Source organism: Dreissena polymorpha, chromosome 2, assembly GCF_020536995.1.
Source record: "Dreissena polymorpha isolate Duluth1 chromosome 2, UMN_Dpol_1.0, whole genome shotgun sequence".
Taxonomy (NCBI): domain Eukaryota; kingdom Metazoa; phylum Mollusca; class Bivalvia; order Myida; family Dreissenidae; genus Dreissena; species Dreissena polymorpha.
In genome coordinates this window covers 30,059,831-30,082,769 of record NC_068356.1, presented here as the reverse complement: position 1 = coordinate 30,082,769, position 22,939 = coordinate 30,059,831, and the positions used below count along the sequence as shown (strand labels likewise).

At 36.3% G+C, this 22,939-nt stretch overlaps 1 protein-coding gene across 3 annotated transcripts in view; it reads left to right on the top strand.

Moving 5' to 3' along the window:
- LOC127866420 (caspase-3-like) overlaps window positions 1-2,806 on the top strand; it is a 101,583-nt gene extending 98,777 nt beyond the window's left edge. For all 3 annotated transcript variants that reach the window (XM_052406929.1, XM_052406930.1, XM_052406931.1), the window contains exons 4-5: window positions 219-360; window positions 1,054-2,806. In XM_052406929.1, the coding sequence (XP_052262889.1) occupies window positions 219-360; window positions 1,054-1,304 (393 nt within the window). In that variant the 3' untranslated portion in view covers window positions 1,305-2,806. The remainder of the gene's footprint in view (window positions 1-218; window positions 361-1,053) is intronic.
- Window positions 2,807-22,939: the final 20,133 nt, after the last annotated feature.

Genomic DNA, 22,939 nt, shown 5'->3' with positions numbered 1-22,939 from the left:
TACATAAATAATTATTATAATATATGCGTTGGCGTATTAAGACGAGAACACGTTTCCAATCAGTTCTTTCTGTGTTAACCTACAGAAAACACAAATAATACAATTAACTGGAAATAAAAACGATTAATCTTTTTAACGTGTACTGTGCTATAATGCAAAAAAAACTTCAAACACTAAGCATAATAAACCTTATTTACGCGCTTCAATATATTATCAAGGCATGTACGGACAGACGATCCGAAACGGGCTGCAGTCCCCAGCGGGACCTCTCACCCATACGTCGAGGCCTTGACGTGCACGGCGGATGCCGTAGACTGCCGGTAGAAGCGGACTTCTTGTTTTCGTATTCCACAGTCCCAGGTACTTTAACTAGAACGACCGGTTTCATTTCTTATTATACGGTTTTTACTATCCACTTATTTATTCATTTTTGAAATTGTTTTTACAATATTTAAATATAAATATTTTATTTATATCAATGGATATAAACACTATGTTATAAATACAGTTATTTATCTTCATCCACTGTAATAAAAACGTATTGCATTGAGGATTAAGATGTCAATTAGATTCACAATAAACAAATTGTGGTATTTCTTTCACTTACTTCCTAAATTCAAATGTGGTAGATCCATGAAATAATGTAAAATTTAGTAAAACTATTGCATGAAACCTAAATTATATATATCTAAAACCTGTGGATATTGATCTCATATCCCATGCAATATGTCTTCCTTTGAATATTTCAGTAGGGTCCCTGATTGGTCATCAATAGTAGGCGGACTTTTTTTTCCCCTGAAATATTGAATAGCATCACAACGCAGAATTTTTATAACTGCCTATTTTCGAAAAATATTGCAGCTACAGTCAAATCAACGTCGATGTAGATGCTCCTCATTGGTTTCTTCGATACAAAACTATACATTTATATAAATCGTATTTGTATCCGCGTTGTTGTTTTACCCATGTTTTTCTGTACTTTTTCTGCTATCGTGTGCTTAACGTAATGCAGCTAGGGCGGTGATTAATGTGTATCTGTATTGACCTATTCAGGTTACTACTCATGGCGGAACAACCAGGATGGCACGTGGTTCATCCAGGCTCTGTGCATTGTCCTGGAAAACTATGGCAACAAGATGGAGCTGATGCACATGTTGACTCAGGTGAATAGAATGGTTGCCTACGAGTTCGAATCATGTTCCGACGAGGAATTCACAGAATCCGCCAAGCAGATGCCTTCTATTGTCTCCATGCTCACTCGATATGTTTACTTCCGACCAAAGAAATTGGACCTTAAAGGCTAACACAACGCAAGCTTGTGTATAAAATCGAAAACTGTTCGATTATGCTGATGTACAATGTTTATTTTATTTTCGATGTTGATATAGCACATTTATCTTACTTGTAGGACAATTCTTCTTTATTATTGTTTTTGCATTGCACTTATCCATTAATGATATTTAGTATTTAAAAATTCAAAATCGCACAAAACATTTATCGTTTTATATGGATGTAAATCTTAATATTTTTAATAGATACACAATTTATGCATATTCTGTCCATATGCAAACATAAAAAAATGATCATAAGCACTGCATAAGTTCACAAACTGAATGCAGTTAAGTAACATCTATCTGCAATAGAATTGACATTCAAACTGGCCCAATGCTATGTGAATTTAAGGTCGTAGCGATAGAAAATATAAAACGAAAAATCACGTTTTATTTAATAACTCAACATCATCTGAAACACGAATGACTTGTTTAAAGTGACCTTTAAAGCCTCGAGAATAATAACAAGTTCCGAACAATAACGAAGTAATACGGGTTGCGTTTCTAAATGTATATGGACGGCATTCAATAAATACAATGTGGATTTTGTAACATGCCCTTTCTGAAAGAAGACTATAATTGAAAATCGTAAGTCAATTTTATTCGTGTAGTTGACAAAAGTAGTTGCAATAAATTTTTATATCCGAAGACATTATGGCCGCTAATGAATAATATTATATTCCATGTTTTAACGTTGCATCTTAAAATATTTTCTATTTGAATACTATATAATCTAGGATTTGACATTTAAGGAAGCACCTAAGAAAGAACATTGGTTAATTATTTTCAAAACAAAATTATCAGATTCCTTTCATATAACGCCCTGTTCAGAAAACCAATGTTCATAAAAAACTATTTGATCGAAAAGCTTCCGAATAAAATTTATTGAACACAGCTCATTATAATATATTATTCAGATGTAATCGAATGTATGTTCACATTTTAGCCTAAGTAAAGACATTGTATATTTTCATTGGATTTGATATTGTTTTCCGTTTGTATTAAGTAACACGTTATATACCTATAACAACTTTTTGAAAAAAACGTGACGTTCTTTTTGCAATTTATAACTATTTGCTTCAAAGACAACGGTTTATGTGTAGATCAAATGTTTATCAATCGTAAAGACGGTAGTTTACATATTGCAAGAAATCATTAACTAAATTAGTTTTTCCAATAATATACTTTCCTTCTTATGCATAACATATTTGCCAGTATTATGCGCACATCATCGTGCTTCAATAATGACACAGTTTTTTTTTACAAGGAGATTTGTGTTTTGTCAGCTGATTAATAGCTCAGTCTCATCTATATTGGAATCAGGAAAATCAGAAATTCACCTAATTGGCGGCTTATTTGAAAAGCCTACTTAACATGTTGTCGTGTGTATAAATTTACATGCAGTATGAAGAAGAATAACGTTTGTGTTACATTTGGCAGTGATAGGAATGATCACTATATTTATTACAAATAGTACGAAGAATAATTAAACACTTGTTTTTGACACGTTATTGTTATTTCAGATCTTTACTAGAGATATCTTAATGAAGCATGAAACAAAAACAGTATTTAAGAATTTAAGTATATATATATATATATATATATATATATATATATATATATATATATGTAGAACAGCATCACAACATCTATTCATACAATAAGAACTACGGGTACTGTTAAAATTGCATTGTGTTATAATTCGATCATACAACAGTTTTTGTAGAGAATCTGATTGAATGCATGGTTATAATGATATGCATAACCAATTCACGTTCTTGAAACATTGAAATACTGCTATCGATGTCTGTTCTACGGTTATAATGTTTATTATAAAAAAGCGATTACCGTTTCATATAATACTTCAGTAGTGTACAACTGCCTTCATACGTAGAGTCAACTATTCCATTTTCTACATGAAGTAAAATTGTAAGAATCGGTAAAGAACGTTATTTATTATTCACTTCATTGAAAACAGTGTATAACTAGAAATGGCGCGGCAGAGGCCGACGCGTATCCCCACGCCGAATGTTTGACCTAGGTGTGCCCCAGGGTTGGTAATGGGGCCATGCCTAGCTGAGATTGACCGTATTGTCATAAGAGAAGTTCATCATCAATTAGAAGTGAATTGGTGTAGAAATGAAGAAGTTATAGTAAAAGGCAATTTTGGGTGGGTGTGACATATGTGGGCAGGGCGCCCCAGGGTTGGTAATTGTGCCATGCATAGTTGAGATTGACCGTATTGTCATAAGAGAAGTTCAGTATCAATTTGAAGTGAATCGGTGTAGAAATGAAGAAATTATAGTAAAAGGCAATTTTGGGCGGGTGTGGTCTATGTGGGCGGGGCCCCAGGGTTGGTAATGGGGCCATGCATAGTTGAGATTGACCGTATTGCCATAAGAGAGGTTCAGTATCAATTTGAAGTGAATCGGTGTAGAAATGAAGAAATTATAGTAAAAGGCAATTTTGGATGGGTGTGGTCTATGTGGGCAGGACGCCCCAGGGTTGGTAATGGGGCCATGCATAGTTGAGATTGACTGTATTGTCATAAGAGAAGTTCTATATCAATTTGAAGTGAATCGGTGTAGAAATGAAGAAATTATAGTAAAGGCAATTTTGGGTGGGTGTGGTCTATGTGGGCGGGGCCCCAGGGTTGGTTATGGGGCCATGCATAGTTGAGATTGACCCTAATGTCATAAGAGAAGTTCAGTATCAATTTGAAGTGAATCCGTGTAGAAATGAAAAAATTATAGTAAATGGAATTTTTTGGTGGGTGTGGCCTATGTGGGCGGGCGCCCCAGGGTTGGGATTGGGGCCATGCATAGTTGAGATTGACCCTAATGTCATAACAAAAGTTCAGTATCAATTTGAAGTGAATCCGTGTAGAAATGAAAAAATTATAGTAAATGGAAATTTTTGGTGGGTGTGGCCTATGTGGGCGGGGCGCCCCAGGGTTGGGAATGGGGCCATTCATGGTTGAGATTGACCGTATTGTCATAAGAGAGGTCCAGTATCAATTTGAAGTGAATCGGTGTAGAAATAAAGAAGTAAATGTAAAATAACCTAAAAAAATGAGTGATAATTTCTGACGCGGCCCCACCCCAACCGCTATAACTTTTGACCCAGGGGTCAGATCAAAATTCCAAATAGTGCAGGGTCGCACATATGCTCATAGCTACCATGTGTGTAAGTTTCAAGGTTCTAGTGCTTTTAGTGTAGGAGGAGATAGTGGCCAGGACGGACGGACAGACAGACGGACGGACGGCGGAGATAACCACAATATCCCCACCTTTTTTTCAAAAAGCGTGGGGATAATAAACTAAAACAGGCTACGTCTGTCAATGGTTGTGGACTTTGTATTCAGACTGTTCAAGGAATGAATCTGTTTGAACCTAGGAATCGAATTGAATTTAGTTTTAATCGTGATCGACAATCAAGTATCCAAATTTAGATCTACACTTTTATTGATGAGAGCCTCGTCTGACGGAACGAACAGGGTGTGATTAGTGAATAATGGCAATTATTATAAATACAATGGCACATATAGGAACTCGCATATACTGAATATTTATAAAGTAAGACAATCGTGTTACATTCCGCGGCCTTTTTTTAAAAGAACGTGACCAGCAGTATAGTCCACACAGGGCGTTACACACTACACTATACCCAATATAGCATAGTATTTGAACTTATGTTAAAAACAAAGTAAAACGTGAGGCATGAAACTTATTACAATTGTCAGCATTTGAAGCAACTGTTTGCATTCCAGAAGACGAACAACGACCGTCTGTGCTAGAATCTCAAAAGTATTCGACCGTCTTATTTCCTTTATTTATTTGTCTATGTCCAGATTTGCTTATTTTTTATAAAATAAAAACATGGCGACTCCATTTTCTCAATATTATTTTATCTATTCGGAACTATCATTTTTTAATCTAACATGCCATGGAATAACGTTGTATGCCTATTTTTAGAACGTCGTAATTTTGTGGTAAATTATATTGATCTTTTACACAATTATGCTATTGAGACCCTGAAAAAATTACTATTCACCAGAGAATCGCAAACAGTCCCGATGTCATAACGGCATATTGAAATAACATAGAGACGGCTATTTTTAATCGAATAATACACCATATGGCCTAATGTACCCTTGCCTCTTGACAATCATTATCCACGTTAAAAAGCGTATCAGAATATGCCCTCAATGCAGAAAACCAGTTATTTCGCACATGTTCTGACGCAAGCCAACCTCTTAACGCGTCTCAATAAATATGAGCCTGAATCAAGCCTCAAAACAATAACGTTGTGCCTTTCATCTCGGTTACAACCTCGTTGGAAAATGGTTTATCACAACGATGTTATCAAAGTGGTCTTACTGGCACTATACATGCATGCGAGAGTTTGACTATTGCATGGATTGATATCCGACTATAGGGCAAGATGATGCAAAACTTCATACCGACTTATAAAAAAAACGCTTCTTTAATTTTTCTTCAATATTATGTTGAAGTGTAAATAGATGGCAATTGATAAGTACTTAAAAGACTTTTAACGGTTCTTTCTATATCAACCAGTGATAAACTTTAAATATCCAGTCAAGTTGTGTTTTTTTCAATGACGCCGGGTTAGCTTTCAAGTTCGTATCTTATTCGTGAAGTTATTATGTTAATAACATCAGATTTACAATTTGTCAACTTTTTTTAGATGGAATTAAATTATGTCAATCTGCTTTTTGTCACATTTATTTATTTAAAAGCAAGATATTAAAACAAAGGATATTCCACGGCATTTATGAGCAAATACGAAACTTAAATGGTCATAGTTGTTCGATCTATATCCATCTGTTTTGTCCAGAAACCAAACCAAGAAACGTGCTCTCGGTACGATTGTTAAATTAATTTTGGTCACGCAAACATGAAACAAAACGCAGATGGGTAAATATTTAAGACATATTATTATGTCAACTAGGGACAAAACACACTATTTTGATGTCAATAGCCATTTCTGGCCAAGGACTAATACATATTTGCAGTAATGCCAATGGCAAAACAGTTCAAATATGATCGTCTATATATCTGTAATGATTTCAAATAACAACGCGAACCGTCCCATTCCAGCGCTTGAACATTTTTACTTTTAATTGATATAATTAATAACCCCTGTCTGCGGGGATACATGAATCGTTTTTTTGAGAACAACAGACCAATGTGTAAACAATCATCTCGTACCACAATATATGCAACGCATTGACTGTAACAATGATTACATGGTATTGAAATAGCAAATAGATCTTCAATTATGTTTTGTGCAACATATTCTTCACTGAAACGTGTATAAATCAGCTGTAACCAGGATAAAACCATGTCTATATATATTGCAGTCAGGCACGGTTATAATGGTATCTGCTATGCTAGTATATTCAATTAACTTCTCAGTGACTTTTGATTACCAAATGTATGCCCGTAAGAATACAAATAAATTCATTGTGGTATACACCATGTATAGACGTATGCGTGTTTATATAGAGCATGATAATTATAGAAATACAAAAAGTGTAACACAGAAAAACCTGTTGAATCAACGAAAAACGTCTCCAAAAATAGTGTAAGGGATGCGAGGTCTTGCAAATACTAGATGCTCTCTGGTAAGAGATGCGTGCACTTTGGACATACATGCAATCTTTATATGATAAACTATGCCTTCTCTCTTGTTGATGAAAGTGTATATATTTATTGAATTTGAAACGTTGAGAACATGCTGATAAAATTGCAAAATATCTATATAGATAATTTGCAGGTGAATGTAAGACCTGTGCAGTGCTGTTCATATAATATCTTATATCTGTGTGTACGTATTTTTCTTATTACCCATATGAGCAAACCGATTGATTAGGGAAGATATCGAGCTTTTGTATTTTTGTCCAAACCAATACGTTAAGACAGTTACAGTTATTTTAACTATTACATACGGTCAAGTTATATTGAATGCGTAGTCTTAATACATGAATATCAACTTAAACAACTGAAAACCGGTATATAGCCCAGTAAATATAGCTTTTTTCAGATGGTATAAGAGGATCATAGGTATTTGCGCAAAAGGTTTTTTGCCTCCTTATCTAGTTGCCAACCATCCATTTTGCCAAAATAATACGCACACCCACCCGGACATTTCGCAATTCGAAACAAGGTTTCTTTTGTGTGAGCTTATGTGTTTTTCTGCACTTTTTCAGAACTTCTATCATTATTAAATATGGTATTCTCTCAAACTTCGACAAAATGTAGAAACACTTGCAGAAAATATAAACACATGAAGATAACTAGAATACCACGTACCTGTTAAAAGTAAATCACTGGGCTCGTGTTCAAAACATATGATTAAATACTGAAATATTGATTACTTTTGTTTCCAGACCTCGTGTATGTTTCTTTTTATCGATAATTCAGGGTTGTGTAGTTTTGAAACGCATTGTGATACACAACCTTTCATGACAGATAACAGATATCAACGTACATAGAGCAATTGATATATTTGGATTACACAAGGAACACATGCGAGTTTGGTAGGTTGCCACATAACGGACAGGTAATTTTCTTCGGGGCGCTCCGGTGTACTCACACAGAATAACACCACATGAAAATTGAATAACTTTCAGTATAAAAACTAAATATCTGGTAATTGCCGCTTTAATGCAAAAATTGTCCCAATTTTCGTGAGTCTGGTAAGCGAATGAGGTAGGATTGCTGGGAAACAATGCGGTCTTCACAAAATGCGGTCTCTTGCCCGGAATGACCTTATAAACTACGAAATACACACACAAATAAACACAAAACGAAGTATACAGAGAATATAAGGGGATTTTTGCATATTGATAAATGTTATTAAACTAGCCTACACAAAATGAAGAGATAGAGCAAAGGCCCACTTTCTTATTATAAGGAATGAATGATGACCTTTCTTGAAAGCCAAAATTAGTTAATCTATAGCTCGCTGGCTTTGGCGAATTTCGATCTGGCCCTTAATATTTATTGTTGTCTTTAAGCAATAAAGGTATATTTTAATTATCGTCTACTGTATGTACAAGAGCTTAAAACAAAAGCCAGAAATGCTCTTTTTCGCTATTGATCTAGATTTTATCTTTTAAAAAACAATACGCACATGTAGAGTAACAGTTTTATTAAGTGCGCCCCGGTGTATTAAGTGATATTCAATACGTAGCCATTATACTAGAAGATTGCCGTTGCAAAGAAACGGATAGCAGGAAGTTTTTGAGCAGTGTTTTGGCATGTTTAAGCAAATATAAGATAAGTCGGTGATCGCTCTTTTCAAAAGTAACTATGTAAGTTAACACTCGACTTGCCCTTTGTTTCGCATTCGTCGATCAGATAAAAATGCGCATCCACAGTTGCGTATTTATGGAACAGCATTTTACATACACATAAACTAAATACGCGTCTTTCCAAACAATCCTTTACTTCTGCGAGTATTCTGTTTTTAGCTTACAAAAAAAACGTTTTATTAATGTACAATCGGTATTTAATTATATGCGTATGTACTTTGTAACATTATATTTTGATAGACAGATATTGATTGGACTCTGGGTGGCGTCTATATTCAACGGCATAATAGGAATGCATACGAAATTTGAGAGCTCAATGATGTTAGACAAATTTCCGTCTGTTTTTCGACGCATAATCGGTACAATTGTTCATTTGATTATGGTCATGAAGCAAACGCAGATGTGATCTTGAAAAGAGATAATGGGTTAACCTCAGGAGGATATCCTATTATGATGTCCATTTACAAAAACATTCGCTTTGACAACAGCAGCCTTATGTCAAAACCTATTTGTGGCGAATGAGTCAAACATATCTACATTAATGGCATTGTTAAAACTAACAAAATATACACGTTTATATTTCTGAAATGAATTTCAATACAAACGCTACAAATCCCACACAAATTTCAACGCTTTAACTTTTTTGTGCGAATTGCATTAAGTACAGTGTAACTCAATGTGGGGACATATTCAGTTTTGTTTAAGGAATTCAGTCACAGGAATCAATTTGTAAAATTTAACGCTTTCAGCTACGGCCTAATTTTATGCACACATGTAGAGCATAATTATCAAGAAATCCTGATGGGTAAAACATCTTTTGCCAAGATCATTAACCGACCACGAGGAATAACACATTAATCAAACGTTTACTTATTTTCTATAAAAGACATCTTGGTAAGTACTGCACGAGTTGATTGAGGCAGAACTAGTACAACTTCAATTACAGACGACGGGAAGTGTTTTATTCAACAACAAAACATTCCACAAATGCGTCGTGACGACGACGTCACGTGTGCTATGATGACCAAACTGAAGCACTAAAGATAAGCTCTTACGAAACAACGGCGTTTATATATTCTCGAATAATGAACCAAATGTTTTAACATATTTAAACTGCGACTATGACAGCAGAAAACAAGTTGTATTACAATAACGAAGTAATACGACTTGTGGAGAATAACAACACGTTAAAAACACATAACCTCTATAGGCTCAAACAATGGTTATCGACTAAGATATGTCATAGCAATCATATGCGAGAAAGCCGGCTTCAAGATGTAAAAATTAAATACAAATCTTATTAGTCGTTGTTGAAAATGTATTTCGTTGTTTGTTAACTCCAAGTGGCCACCGCATATCATTCGCGATGTGACCGTTAAGGCCGCGCCTTGTACGGCCGGGAGAAACATATGTAAGCCTCATACCGCCTGATACCTTAAGAAACGCTCACACAGCCCTTCTAGGGGGACCAATGCCGCTAGCTCATGGGAAAGCATTGTCGGACCGTATTTGGTACAAAAACGAATATGTACAAGTTTGTACCATATTCGGCCGAATATGGTACAACTGTCTAATTGTACCATATACGTATCTGCAGTTTTGGGGTAAAATGCCTGACCGAATATGGTACAAACTTGTACCATATTCGGATGAAAAATGTACCACATTCGTTCCGAATATGATACACACTCATCATCGTAATCATCATCATCATCATCATCGTTATCTCATCATCATCATCATCATCATCATCATCGTTATCTCATCATCATCATCATCATCATCATCATCATCATCACATCAATTATCAACACCCCAATGATCATCATCGTTGTTATCTTTACCAACACCACCATCATCATCACCATCAAAACCAACATCATCATATCCATTATCATGATCGTAATGGTGATCACAAAAGTTTTTTTTGTGATGATAATGACAGCGATGTTTTCGGTCGATAATGAGGATGTTGTGATGATGATGACGACGATGAGAATATCATCATCATCATCGGCCAATAAACATCGCCATCATCATCATCACAAATATTTTGTTATCATCATCATCATTATCATCATCGTCGGCCGATAAACATCGCCGTCATCATCATCTAAAAACTTATCATCATCATTATAACCATCATCATCGTCCGATAAACATCGCTGTCATCATCATCCCAAAACGTTTGTTATCATCATCATCATCATCATTATCATCATCATCATCATCATCACCACAATCATCAAACCCCAATCATCATAACCACTGTCATCATCATCACCACCACCATCATCATCACAATTTTTTTACCATCATCATCATCACAAATGTTTTGTCATCATCATCATCACATATTCATTTTACATTTTGTATTTTATAATTTGTTTCATTCAAGAGATTCAACAAACTTGTACTTTTTTCATTTATTGGTATACTGACAGGATTTTTCAAAGTAATATTGAAGAACATAGAACAGCATTTAAATTTTAATCCAACTGTAGCATTTTGACAAGACATAATATACATATATACATTCATTTTAGTAGCAGCCAAAATATCCCAAATGTGCTTCGTAAAAAGTTACCAGTAAATGAGCAAATGACAACAAATTTCCGGTAGAAGAACATAATCATCAATCACAAAAATAACATAACAGGTTTCCAAACACCGATATACATGTATATTTCACCTGTAATGTCTGTACATGACATCTATGATATCATACCAACCGATTCCACTAACACGCAAACGCAGCCATGCGTTTGCCCATTTTGGCCCCTTGATGATTTCTTTTATTGCCGAAATAAGACCGCTGTTTCTGCCCGCTCTTGTTAATAGGAAACGAACGCTAACAGGATTTCTGTTACTAGTATCTAGTCCAATATCCGGCCGAATGTAAATTCTAGGTGTTTGCAAACTCATTGACCTTATTAAATCTCTAAAGGGTTTGCCGACCTTCGCCAACACAAACTGGATTGACGGGTTTGATTGTATGCAGAACTTAAAAATTTCAACTTGAATGTGAAGTGGTAACATCAGAAATGGAAAAGTCGTTCGCTTCTGTGCCCTCCTATTGTTTATCATATCTTGAAGCTCTTTCAGGGCTGAACACACAGAGACGTCACCGTTGTCGCCAGAGTCACCGTTGTCGCCGGAGTCACCGTTGTCGCCAGACGCAGCGTTGTCGCCGGAGTCACCGTTGTCGCCGGAGTCACCGTTGTCGCTGGAGTCACCGTTGTCGCCGGAGTCACCGTTGTCGCAAGAGTCACCGTTGTCGCCAGACGCAGCGTTGTCGCCAGATGCAGTGTTGTCGCCAGACGCAGCGTTGTCGCCGGAGTCACCGTTGTCGCCAGACGCAGCGTTGTCGCCGGAGTCACCGTTGTCGCCGGAGTCACCGTTGTCGCTGGAGTCACCGTTGTCGCCGGAGTCACCGTTGTCGCAAGAGTCACCGTTGTCGCCAGACGCAGCGTTGTCGCCAGATGCAGTGTTGTCGCCAGACGCAGCGGTGTCGCCGGAGTCACCGTTGTCGCCAGAGTCACCGTTGTCGCCAGACGCAGCGTTGTCGCCTGACGCAGCGTTGTCGCCAGACGCAGCGCTGTCGCCAGAGTCACCGTTGTCATACGACTGTTCTAAGCGTGATATTATGTCCTTGTACACGCGTTGATTGATACGGATACTAACGTAATGCATGCCAAATCCTTCTGGGAAATACCCCAATGCAATTGTTCCAACATCACCATCGAACTTTCCATCTGCTGACACAATTGATGAGTGTTCTAGTCCTCGGGTAGAAACTACCAGGCACTGCAAATTATATTCTCTCATAAGTGCAATGAGCGTGAGGTTGTCGCCGTATGTCCCATTCTTAGACATATTCTTAACGTATTCATCAAATGTTTCATCATAGACAAAAGTTTCATAGAAATATCTGTTTTCTACAATGTGATGGACTGCTTCCTTACGTAAAGCATCTACGTCTTTGTATATACCAATTTTACCAAGTTGATGCGATATAGCAGCAAATTGACAATTTCCATCCGGATTTGGGTCCATGGCAATATTCACCCCATCCAACAACTGCAGATTTTCATGGTGTGTTAAAACATGATAGTACTTAGTTCTGTGATTTTGTTTCTCTGAGCGGTTCTGTTTTAATGAATGTTTTTTAATTTTTCGTTGTTTCTCTAACGCAACAGTTAGGCTAGTCATGTTTTCGACCCCAACCGATTTGCTTACGAATCCAAGTTCGCGTTTGTTCGGTACTTGAAATGACACGATATAAACACCATTTCGTTTTACTTTTTCTACCTTGCCTTCGATAACATATCTTTTGGTTGGCACCCTGGATTTTCGAAAGGGATAGCGAATTAATACTGTCTCTCCTACTTTGTACTTGCTTGGGGAAGTTGCGTTTTTCAACAGCGACCTGTAAGCCTTTTTATTTGCTCGCCGTATGGTTTTCTTTATTTCACGAGAACTATGACGTTCTTTGGTAAAAACATGACTTCTTCCGTAGTAGGCTTCAAAGGGCGTGAGACCCCCAAGAACTCGTTTGAAACTTGTGTTTATGGCATAGGCTAAATCTTGAAGCCCTTCGACCCAGTTAAATCCACGTTTACTTTTTGTTGCAAATAGAATCTTGGCCTTTATAACACTGTTTGACCTTTCACACTTGCCCTGTGATTGAGGATGATACGGCCTACTATTGATCATTTTGATGTTGTACTTGTTCAACAAAAGTTTCATACTAGGGCCTTTAAATTTCAGTCCGTTGTCACATTGGATGATGTCAGGGGCAAGGTTAACCATCAACACGTCCTCTAATGCCTTTGCAACTTCACGCGAACTCTTCGTTTTCAGGGGTTTTGGCATAACGTACCTAGAATAAACGTCCACGACTTGTAGAATATAACTGTATGTGGACCCCTTGTAGCTAACACTTTGATTTTTCATGTTAATTATGTCAATCTGCCATCTTTTGCCTGGTTCCTCTTCTGTAATTGTCTTTGGCTTTGGCTTGTTTGTAAATCTCGGATACTTCTCATGGTAATACTTGCTATTGTACAGTATTTCAAGGATAGCTTGTTCCGAGAACCCCGTGTAATTTACTTTCAGTTTGTTGTAAATAACCCTTGCTCCACATCCTTTGTTTTCCATGAACATCTTCTCAACAAATCTAGGAAGATCTTCTTTCACAAGGACTTGCTTTCCGCCACACAATAAAGAACCCCGGTCACCAAGCTCGAAGTCCTTACGTTTTCTAATCATGGCCAAACAATTATTCTCTTCAGGTGTCCGTTTCTTCACAGGGACATCGAACGATCCGTTTAAACATCTGACAATAATGTCGTACTTCGACCTGGGCAAGCACCCTAATTGCTTCCTTTTTCTCCTAATTGCTTCCTTCATCTGAAATAATATAATAAGTTATTATACATTTATACTTCATTAGTTAATAGAGCTTGTATTGAACACCGCGTGTCGAAAACGAATGTCTCACGACATGAGCTGAGCTAAAATCACTCGTCTGATAGCTCCGCTAAAATTTACAATCCGAACTTCCGGGCAATATGCGCAATGAAAGTAGCAAGTACTTCATGTAAAGTTTCATTGAAATCCAACCGAATTCAAATTCAGGGGAAAAATAGCGGGCAAACTTATGGCGGTCAACGGACAAACGGTCTGTAGAAACCAATGCTACGTGGATGGAAGGGATATAAAGAAGGGGCCCTGGGGGCCTAGGTCGCTCACCAGAAGTCACGACTAGGCAGGGTTCGAAGGTCAAAGACCTATAAACTCCATAAAATTTAAAATGTTCAAATCTACAGATTACAGGAGCTCGATCTGATTTTGGTGGAAAATACACTTTCGAAAAAATGACTGTAGCTTAAATATTTTAGCAGTTTAGGAGTTACGCACCCGGAAGGAATGCCACGGACAATTGGATAGACGGACGGACAACTGCAAATGCACTCTGAGGGGGGGGGGGGGGGGCATAAAACATAAAAATCAATGCATGTTAAAACATCAATGCATATTAAGACAACTGAAAATTAAAATTATGTACAGTACTTACTGTCAAGAATTCTTTTGAAGTTTGAAGAAAGTTTGGATTTCAATTCTTTCTAGTCGAAAATCACAACTTTTCTTGCCGACCGCCAAGTCAAATATGGTTACTGACTTCTGAGTAAGACTCGTGTGCAAAATTCCCGCCTTTTTAAAGCGGCACGTTATCAAAGAAAAAATCGGAAACTTCAAAGCTTTGTCGGCTTCTCAGCAATATGACGTCGGAACGACAAATCAACTTTACAAAGTAATGTTTAGGAATACAGTCACACCTGTCTAAAGCAGCCAGTCAAACATCCTTATTTTTGGAGAGATATATTCATTTAAAAGAGCTCAAAATCTCTTAAATCGGATTTTGGTGAAAATACACTTTCGAAAAAAAAAGTTTTAAAAATTTGAAAATTGCTATTAATGATCTCCACGAAAGTATCTGGCCCGCCCGGGAATCGAACCCAGGCCGCCTGCGTGCCAATCTGACGCGCAACCGACTGAGCTAGCCGGCGAAACAGTTACACAACCAGCAAAATCCATGTAAAGTGTGGTTAGGTTAGCTGTTTCTGTTACTGCTAGTTACGACGACGACGACGACGACGACGACGACGACGATGATGATGATGATGATGATGATGATGATGATGATGATGATGATGATGATGATGATGATGATGATGATACTTTTGTCACTTCCAATATTAGGTTAATACAATGTATTTGAGTTTGAAAAAAAGTTTACACATCGGCAGACTATTTCATTTATTAAGAAATACATAATTTATGTACCATATACGTAGGCCATTTTCATTTTTATGAGTTTTTTTGGTATGTACCAAATACGTTTTGGCGAGCATAGAAAAACTTATTCCAACCGAATATGGTACAATGTTTGTACCATATTCGGTCGAAAATTGTACCATCTTCGGTCCGAGTATGGTACATTTGTACCATATTCGGCCGAATATGGTACAAATGTACCATATTCGTTTTTGTACCAAATACGTCCGACAAAGCATAAACATTACTTTACACGGGTATATATTGAAAATATTCACATTGTAATAATTGTTTCAATACGATTTTAGCTCTTTGTTTCGTTGTATACGGACAGGTGTAAAACCTTTTTTTTAAACCCCTTTTTATAGATAACTCTCTGCATACTGATATAATTGGGAATATAATATATGAAGTAAAATAATAACAGTCAATAATATTTGTTTCAAGTTACATCTAAACACAGAAATAAATAGAGCTTATGTCAATGTTTGTAGAATAAAAAAGCTAGAAGCAAATACGGTACGGTATTTCAATGTTCTTAAAGAGAAATGTCCTCTTCCTATGTCACACGTATAAACGATACTATGGTTGTGTGAGTTGTTGTCGTAAATACTGTTAACCCATTTATGCCTAGCGTCCTGAAAAAAGGACATTGTAAACAGCGTAGACCCAGATGAGACGCCGCATAATGCGGCGTCTCATCTGGGTCTGCGCTGTTTGCTTAAAGGAATTTCTGTAAAACATATTCTAAAAATAGAAATAAATATACCAGACATCCCTAATTTTGGAAATAACTTGATCCAATTTAGAAGGATGGGAGAGTCCACTGGGCATAAATGGGTTAAAGGCAAGGCATAACGTGTTGCTGTAACATTCTAAGGTTAAGCACAGGTCATTTTATACCACGCTGTACGTGTATTATTAATGCGATCATATAAAACTTTTTTTTCAGAATAACTGATTGAATACATGCTATCAAAGTCTGAACAACAAATTCACGTATTGAGGCAGAAAAAATACTGATTTCGATATATGTTATACGATTCGAATGTTCTTAACTATAAGAATGCGATTCCCGTCCCATGCATGTTATACTTCAGTAGTGTACTACTGTCTTAATTAGTTAAATAGTGAACTGTGTACAAAAAATTCTTCGTCTGTCAATGGTTGAAGACATTGTATTGAGTCTGTCTAAGGAATTGGGCTGTTTACACCAATACAATCGAATTTAATTTAATTTTAATTTGGGTCGACAATTCATTTTCAAAATTCAGAATTCATTAAGTGACTGTATTAATGACGGCTTCGTCGAAAGATAATCGCAATATGTCATTAGTGACTTATATGTACACACGTAGGAAATCTACTCTGATGATTTATGAGGTGCGATACTCTTGTTACAATCCCCGGTCACCCGTGACCAGTTGTCTATTTTATACATGGTATTTCACACCAAACTCCAAATAGAAGTACAGAATTGAACACTGTTGTATCTCGGTTGCATTCATGTGTATATCAATAAAGCTCTGGTAACATAGGCTTAAACTGTTGAGTGACTCTCAGCACACATATCACATTCTCATGTTTATAAAAGGTTCAATGCAATACTATCCATGAATCTATAAATTACATAATTTCAAACTGACGACTGTAATATAGTGAATAGGAAAACATGTAAGGATTGTAGCTGTTTCTCTTTAATATGAACCATCAGCAAAGTAAGAGATATTTGAAGTATAAATACTGATTAAATAACCCTTTACTTTGACCGGTAGTAAATTCTTGATTGTATGTGTAGTATACAATTGCCGCCATGAGACATTTACTGTTCATCAAACCAGCACAGCCCCAACGTCATTCAAGGTTTATTAGCATACTGAAATAAGACCAAGTGCTTTGAATTGACGAATACTTACACCATATAGCCTAACTCAACCTGGCCTCTTGACTATCGTGGAGCCACGTTATAATAGCGAAATGGAATATGAATGAATGATCAATGAAGAAAGCGCTGCGTCCGCATAGTTAATTGGTCTCAAAAGCAAGAATCTAGCTTTCAAAATTACGCCATGGCTAAAAGTACCACGAAATTGTGTAACATACGAATGCAATACTGCTGCAGCAGCTGGAGTTTCACTTCTTTGTATGACATCTCGGCTCCAGTCTCCGTGGAAAACTTGCAATTTCAACAATACTATCAGATTGGTCTTATTGGCACTTTTCTTGCATGCGAGTGTTTGACAAATGCATCAATCAAAATCCGGCGATCGGACAAGCGAATGCAAACATTGCGTAGCGACGGATTCTGGAAAAAAAAACACGCTTGTTTTATTGTTCTGCAGCATTATGGTGAAGAGTTTGAACGCATGTTATGAAAGCTTAAGAAATGTACATTGCAAGTAATAAGTATGTAAAGGAATTTCAAAGGACCTATCTTCAGCTCCAACTGATGAACTTAATATCTCCAGTGCAGTTTTCAAGCACGCTATAACGTAATTCCTTCTTTAAGCAGGTTCGTAGCTCATCCGTAAAGCCATGTTCGTGCGCGTATACTGTTAATAACTTCAGATATATAATTTGGCAACGTCTTTTTGTGTTAAATGTTTCAAGTATTTGCGTCTGCCCTTTGTCCTTTAGATAGACAAATATTAATAAAACTCTGGATATTTGACTGCATTTAGAAGAAAATGCAAAACTACGCCGTGTCTTGTAAGTATATTAGATGATATAATCGTTGAAATGAAAACGTAGAGAGCATGATTACAAAATGGCAAAATATCTTCATTGATACTTTTCTTGATTCCTCTGGGAACCGCGTGGGAACCGCGTGAGCTCTGCATAATTGTCTTTTCTAATTAAGGCCAATGTAAGAACTGTACCAATTCTGTCCATACAGCATCTAATAACTGTGTGTACGTATTTTTCCTATAAACAAACCTACTTATCCAGGGACACTTCCAGTTCTTGTTGTTTTCCAACACAATACGTCAATCCAATAACAGTTACATTGGAAAATACATATACTCTGGTCAATTTAGTGATATTGCAAACGTAGCATTACTACACTAAGATCCTCTTGAACAACTTGCAAACCAGTACATCTCAATAATTCTACTTGCCTTATGTTTCCTTCAGAAAAATATTCTCACCCAACCAGACATGTTGCAATCTGACACAGTAAGTTACGTTTTTTGTGAGCTTGCATGTATTACTCATCTGTTTAAAGAATCTCTATAATTTTTATAATATAGTATTCAGTCTAACTTCGAAACAATGCATTACCAATAGCATAAACTCAAGACTAATGCAGATGCATGGAATGCCGTGTACTTGTTCAAAATTAAAGATTGGACACGTTTACACAAGCTATGATTACATACTAAAATGATTTGTACGTTTGCTGTAAGAACTTTTGTATGTTTATTTTTATTGATGATTTATAGTAGTGTATGTTTGGAATGCGATGTATTAAAAAGTTCAACCTGACAGTAAATAGAAATCAAAGTATATGTACATAGAGCAATTGATCTATTTAGATTACAGAAGACATAAAACGTAGGATACAGGGAATGTAAGTATAAACTAAAGATACAGATGCAGTTTATAACCCTTGCAAATATATGAAGAGCTCGCGCCAAGGCTCCGTTTTTAGCATAGGTGCTTGCACCTATGCTTATGGTATATACCACATTTTGAAAATCCACATACATCGGTTGTCCATTATGAAGCCTTACCTGATCAAAAATCAGACGAAATATCTATTTAATTTAGCATATGGTAATTCTTACAATTTTTTTGGGGGAAACGTTTTTCTAACGTTTCCTTCCAAGAATATTGCTGACACCGTTTTTAGTGAATTTTTCTAAGACCGTTTTATGTCAAAAAATCTTCTTATAACCTAAAACAAATTTCGTTCGTAAAACAATTCTGTTCTTGTTGATAGTGACCTCACACCTAATTTATATGGGATCCCAATTTCTATTTCCTTCGTTTACTGTTCTGTGAGAGTTCAAATGTTTACATAACTGAATTAATAAGGCCCTGGTTAAAGTATATGTAACATTTCATCGGTTAATTATAAATAGAAATTAAAACATATTCTCAGCAGGAAGTGGGGCATAAAGCACTTTTATTCTTTGAAAATGTGTAAAAAATGGCGGAGTACGATGAATGTTTTCTGATTTATGACATGGATTCTGACGTGCCTTTCTATGGATTTGATGAAGTAGAGTTTAAAAGTAATAGAGATGTGTTAATTGAAGTTAAAATGATTTACTTTGAGCCAGAAATTTACGTTACGAGTAGAGTTAACGGTTTAAATGTGGCATCGGATTTAATGGATTCGCGCGAATTCTGGACGAGTGCTGTGTCTGTAAAATATTAAATGGAAAGCTGTAAATGTATCAAGTCGGAAAAGAAAACGGATGGTTGCATAATGGTATGCGTGAAATAATGTAATTCTACGTATTTATTTTCATAGTTATGTCATTTTGTAACCATTCACATTCGTCACTATTTGGAATTCCCGTATCTAAAAATAGAGCATTTTGTTAACAAGGGGGGCGACTCGTGATGTCAGCAATCGTTAAGGCTACAATATACTAAATAATCGAGTCATGAAGGGCTGTACTTTCTAAACAAATCATCATATTTTCCTCGAAGGCATGTTATACACTTTGTTCTGGTTTTATCGTTTGGAGATATTGATAGGGTAAGCATAGGTGTTCACTACTTAATCCCTGAAATAGGATAAAGTTGGAGATTAAAGTAAAAAATGGCACTGCAAAAGGTTACAATCCACTAGAAAACGGCCGAAAAAGGCGCAAAAACAGTCGATTTTGATTTGAGTCGCATTTGTTTTTGGTTTGAACATGACAACTCTTTTTTATTGCTTAAATCGATTCAGCTAAGAATGCCCGTCAAGAAAAGGTATGGTTATGGGGGTCTCTATGTGCAAAATGTTGTATTTATTTTCGCTCAAAGTTGTCGCTTTTACATCGAAACATATAAGGAAACTATTTAGTATATTTTGACCTAAACATTTACTTCAGCAGCAACTTCCCTGTATCTTGCAACTATGCTTTCAGCGCCATCGGCGCTCTCGTTTATAATCTTTGCAACAGTAACGAACACTAACATCGTGTTATCTATATTTTACTCGATTATAATTGGTTAGTATGCTAATTTCGGTCAGATCATTCCAAATAGCTGTTGCCTACAGAGTCTTTTTTAATTTACGGCTTCTGTATGTTCATGAGTCAAACCAAAAACACTCACAGCGTCGTTTTGCTATTGATCTTTGACTTTTCCAGCTTTTAATTTTCCGAAAACAGCACCGCAATATTTTACAATACGCACGGTCCGTTGTATTAAGTGATATTCAACCAGGAGCTATTATACTTCAAGATTGCATTTGCCATGACACACGTTGCAACCAGTTTATAGGCAGTTGATTTGCTTATTTGAGCAGTCATATTTGTAAAGGCTACTCGTTACGTAAATAACATACTTGCCGCTTGTCTTGCAGGTCTTGAGGAGGTTATTTAACCTCACAAACAGTTGTATTATGATATTTTAAGCTTCTTAATAGACTACACTCCAAATAAACAAATAATGGAAATTGTAAATGATACAATTAAATGACGGTAGGCGATAAGACAGCTTTTTCAAATACACCAACACTATTTTAGCATCTTGCCAAGACGAGTCTTTCCTTCTGCAAATCGTCAACGATTTTTGTGTACAGTTAGTATACAAATGTGCGTGTCCGCCCTTTGTAACATGAATATACTTGATAGACAAATATTGATTAATCTCTGGATGGCGACTATATTCGACGGCATTAAGAAGTTAATACGAAATGTGATCCTTTTTTATATATGTCCGCCTATTTTTAGACCAGAAAACAAGAAAAGGGCAAAAGTGGTACGTCGGTTTACTGGGTTGTGGTAACGCGCACATGAAACAAAACTCATATGAACAACTGAAAAGAGATCGTGGGTTCACATTTAGACATATCATATTAGTTTACCAATGTAACCAACTATTCGCAAGGACAATATCAGCTTAATGTCAATAGACGTTTATGGCTTATTTAGTTATAATTAATAACGTACACACAGTAATGGCATGGGTAGAACAGTTCAAAATATGAACACTTATATTGTTGTCCATGTATTTCCGGAATCAATTCAATAACAGTTTCCCAGAAGGATTCTGGCTCTGTAACTTGTTTTATTGTAAATTGAATTAATATCCATTATCTGGGGGACACGTGAAGCGTTTTCATGAGAACAACATTTTCATAATCAATTTGGAAACATGCTACGCTACGTTTTTTTCAGCTACAACTTCGTTAGATTCATACCACTGAGAATATAATGATCAAGGAATAAAGACAGTGCTCCAGCTAGCAATAAATAGAGGGGCGCTGCGCCCCTCTAAAATTTGCCCCCTTAAAAAGCGCCCCTCTATTTTTCTGTCAAATTCCCTTTTGGTCTCTAAATTCCTGTTTTTCGGCCGTATAAATCGCCAGAAACATCGACATGAATACACATAACACAATTACCGGTAAATGACTGCCTGGGCGTAATAAGTCAACACATTGTGAACAAACAAGCCCAAAGGGCATGGTTTGTTATCAGATTATTAATTAGCCTTTTGTTGCAGACGATAGTAACATGCTGCGAAAGATTATCTCTGAGGTCACGCTTGGTTAGGCACAATCACACTCGAATGAAATCAAACTCAGCACTATTGATTTTTTTAAACTTCTTAATTGTTTGGCTATGATTTTTTGTTTGCCAAAATAGTGATTTTTAATTCAAAACACCTATTAAAATTTGAAAATAAATCATCCTTTTTAATGCGAATATGCGGTTAATTTTAAGTCCGAAATTACGGCTTTGAAAAACGTATTTGTGTTTGGAATTTATTTCTGAACTTTAAAACACTCTCTGTCCTCAATCATGATGAATTTTAACATGAATAGGGGCAGACAGTTGTTATTTCAACAAATAAAGAGCTTGTTTTGATGGAGGATTTATCACTCTGCAAGTAAAATGTAATTTTGATAATGTCATATATTTTCGCGACCTAACAAAACTGTCAACGTTGTTCATATTAGTTGAAATAACGTGTTGTAAAATAAATGTATCAATGTTTCATTTTTAATCTCCAGACTGGATGCTACTTCATGGTGACATTGATCATTGTTCAGACTTTAAATTTGTCAATATAGATCTACATATCTCTAATGCGTGTAGTCGGATGCTAACCCAAGTCGGTTATGAAATTGGCTACGAAGTTGTTTTCCTTAGCGCCAATGTAGATAGTAATATATTTATTATAGTTTCATTACACAAAATGAGGAACAGCATACAATTGGTGAAAACATCCAGTGCACTTATGTTTACAATTCATAAGTATA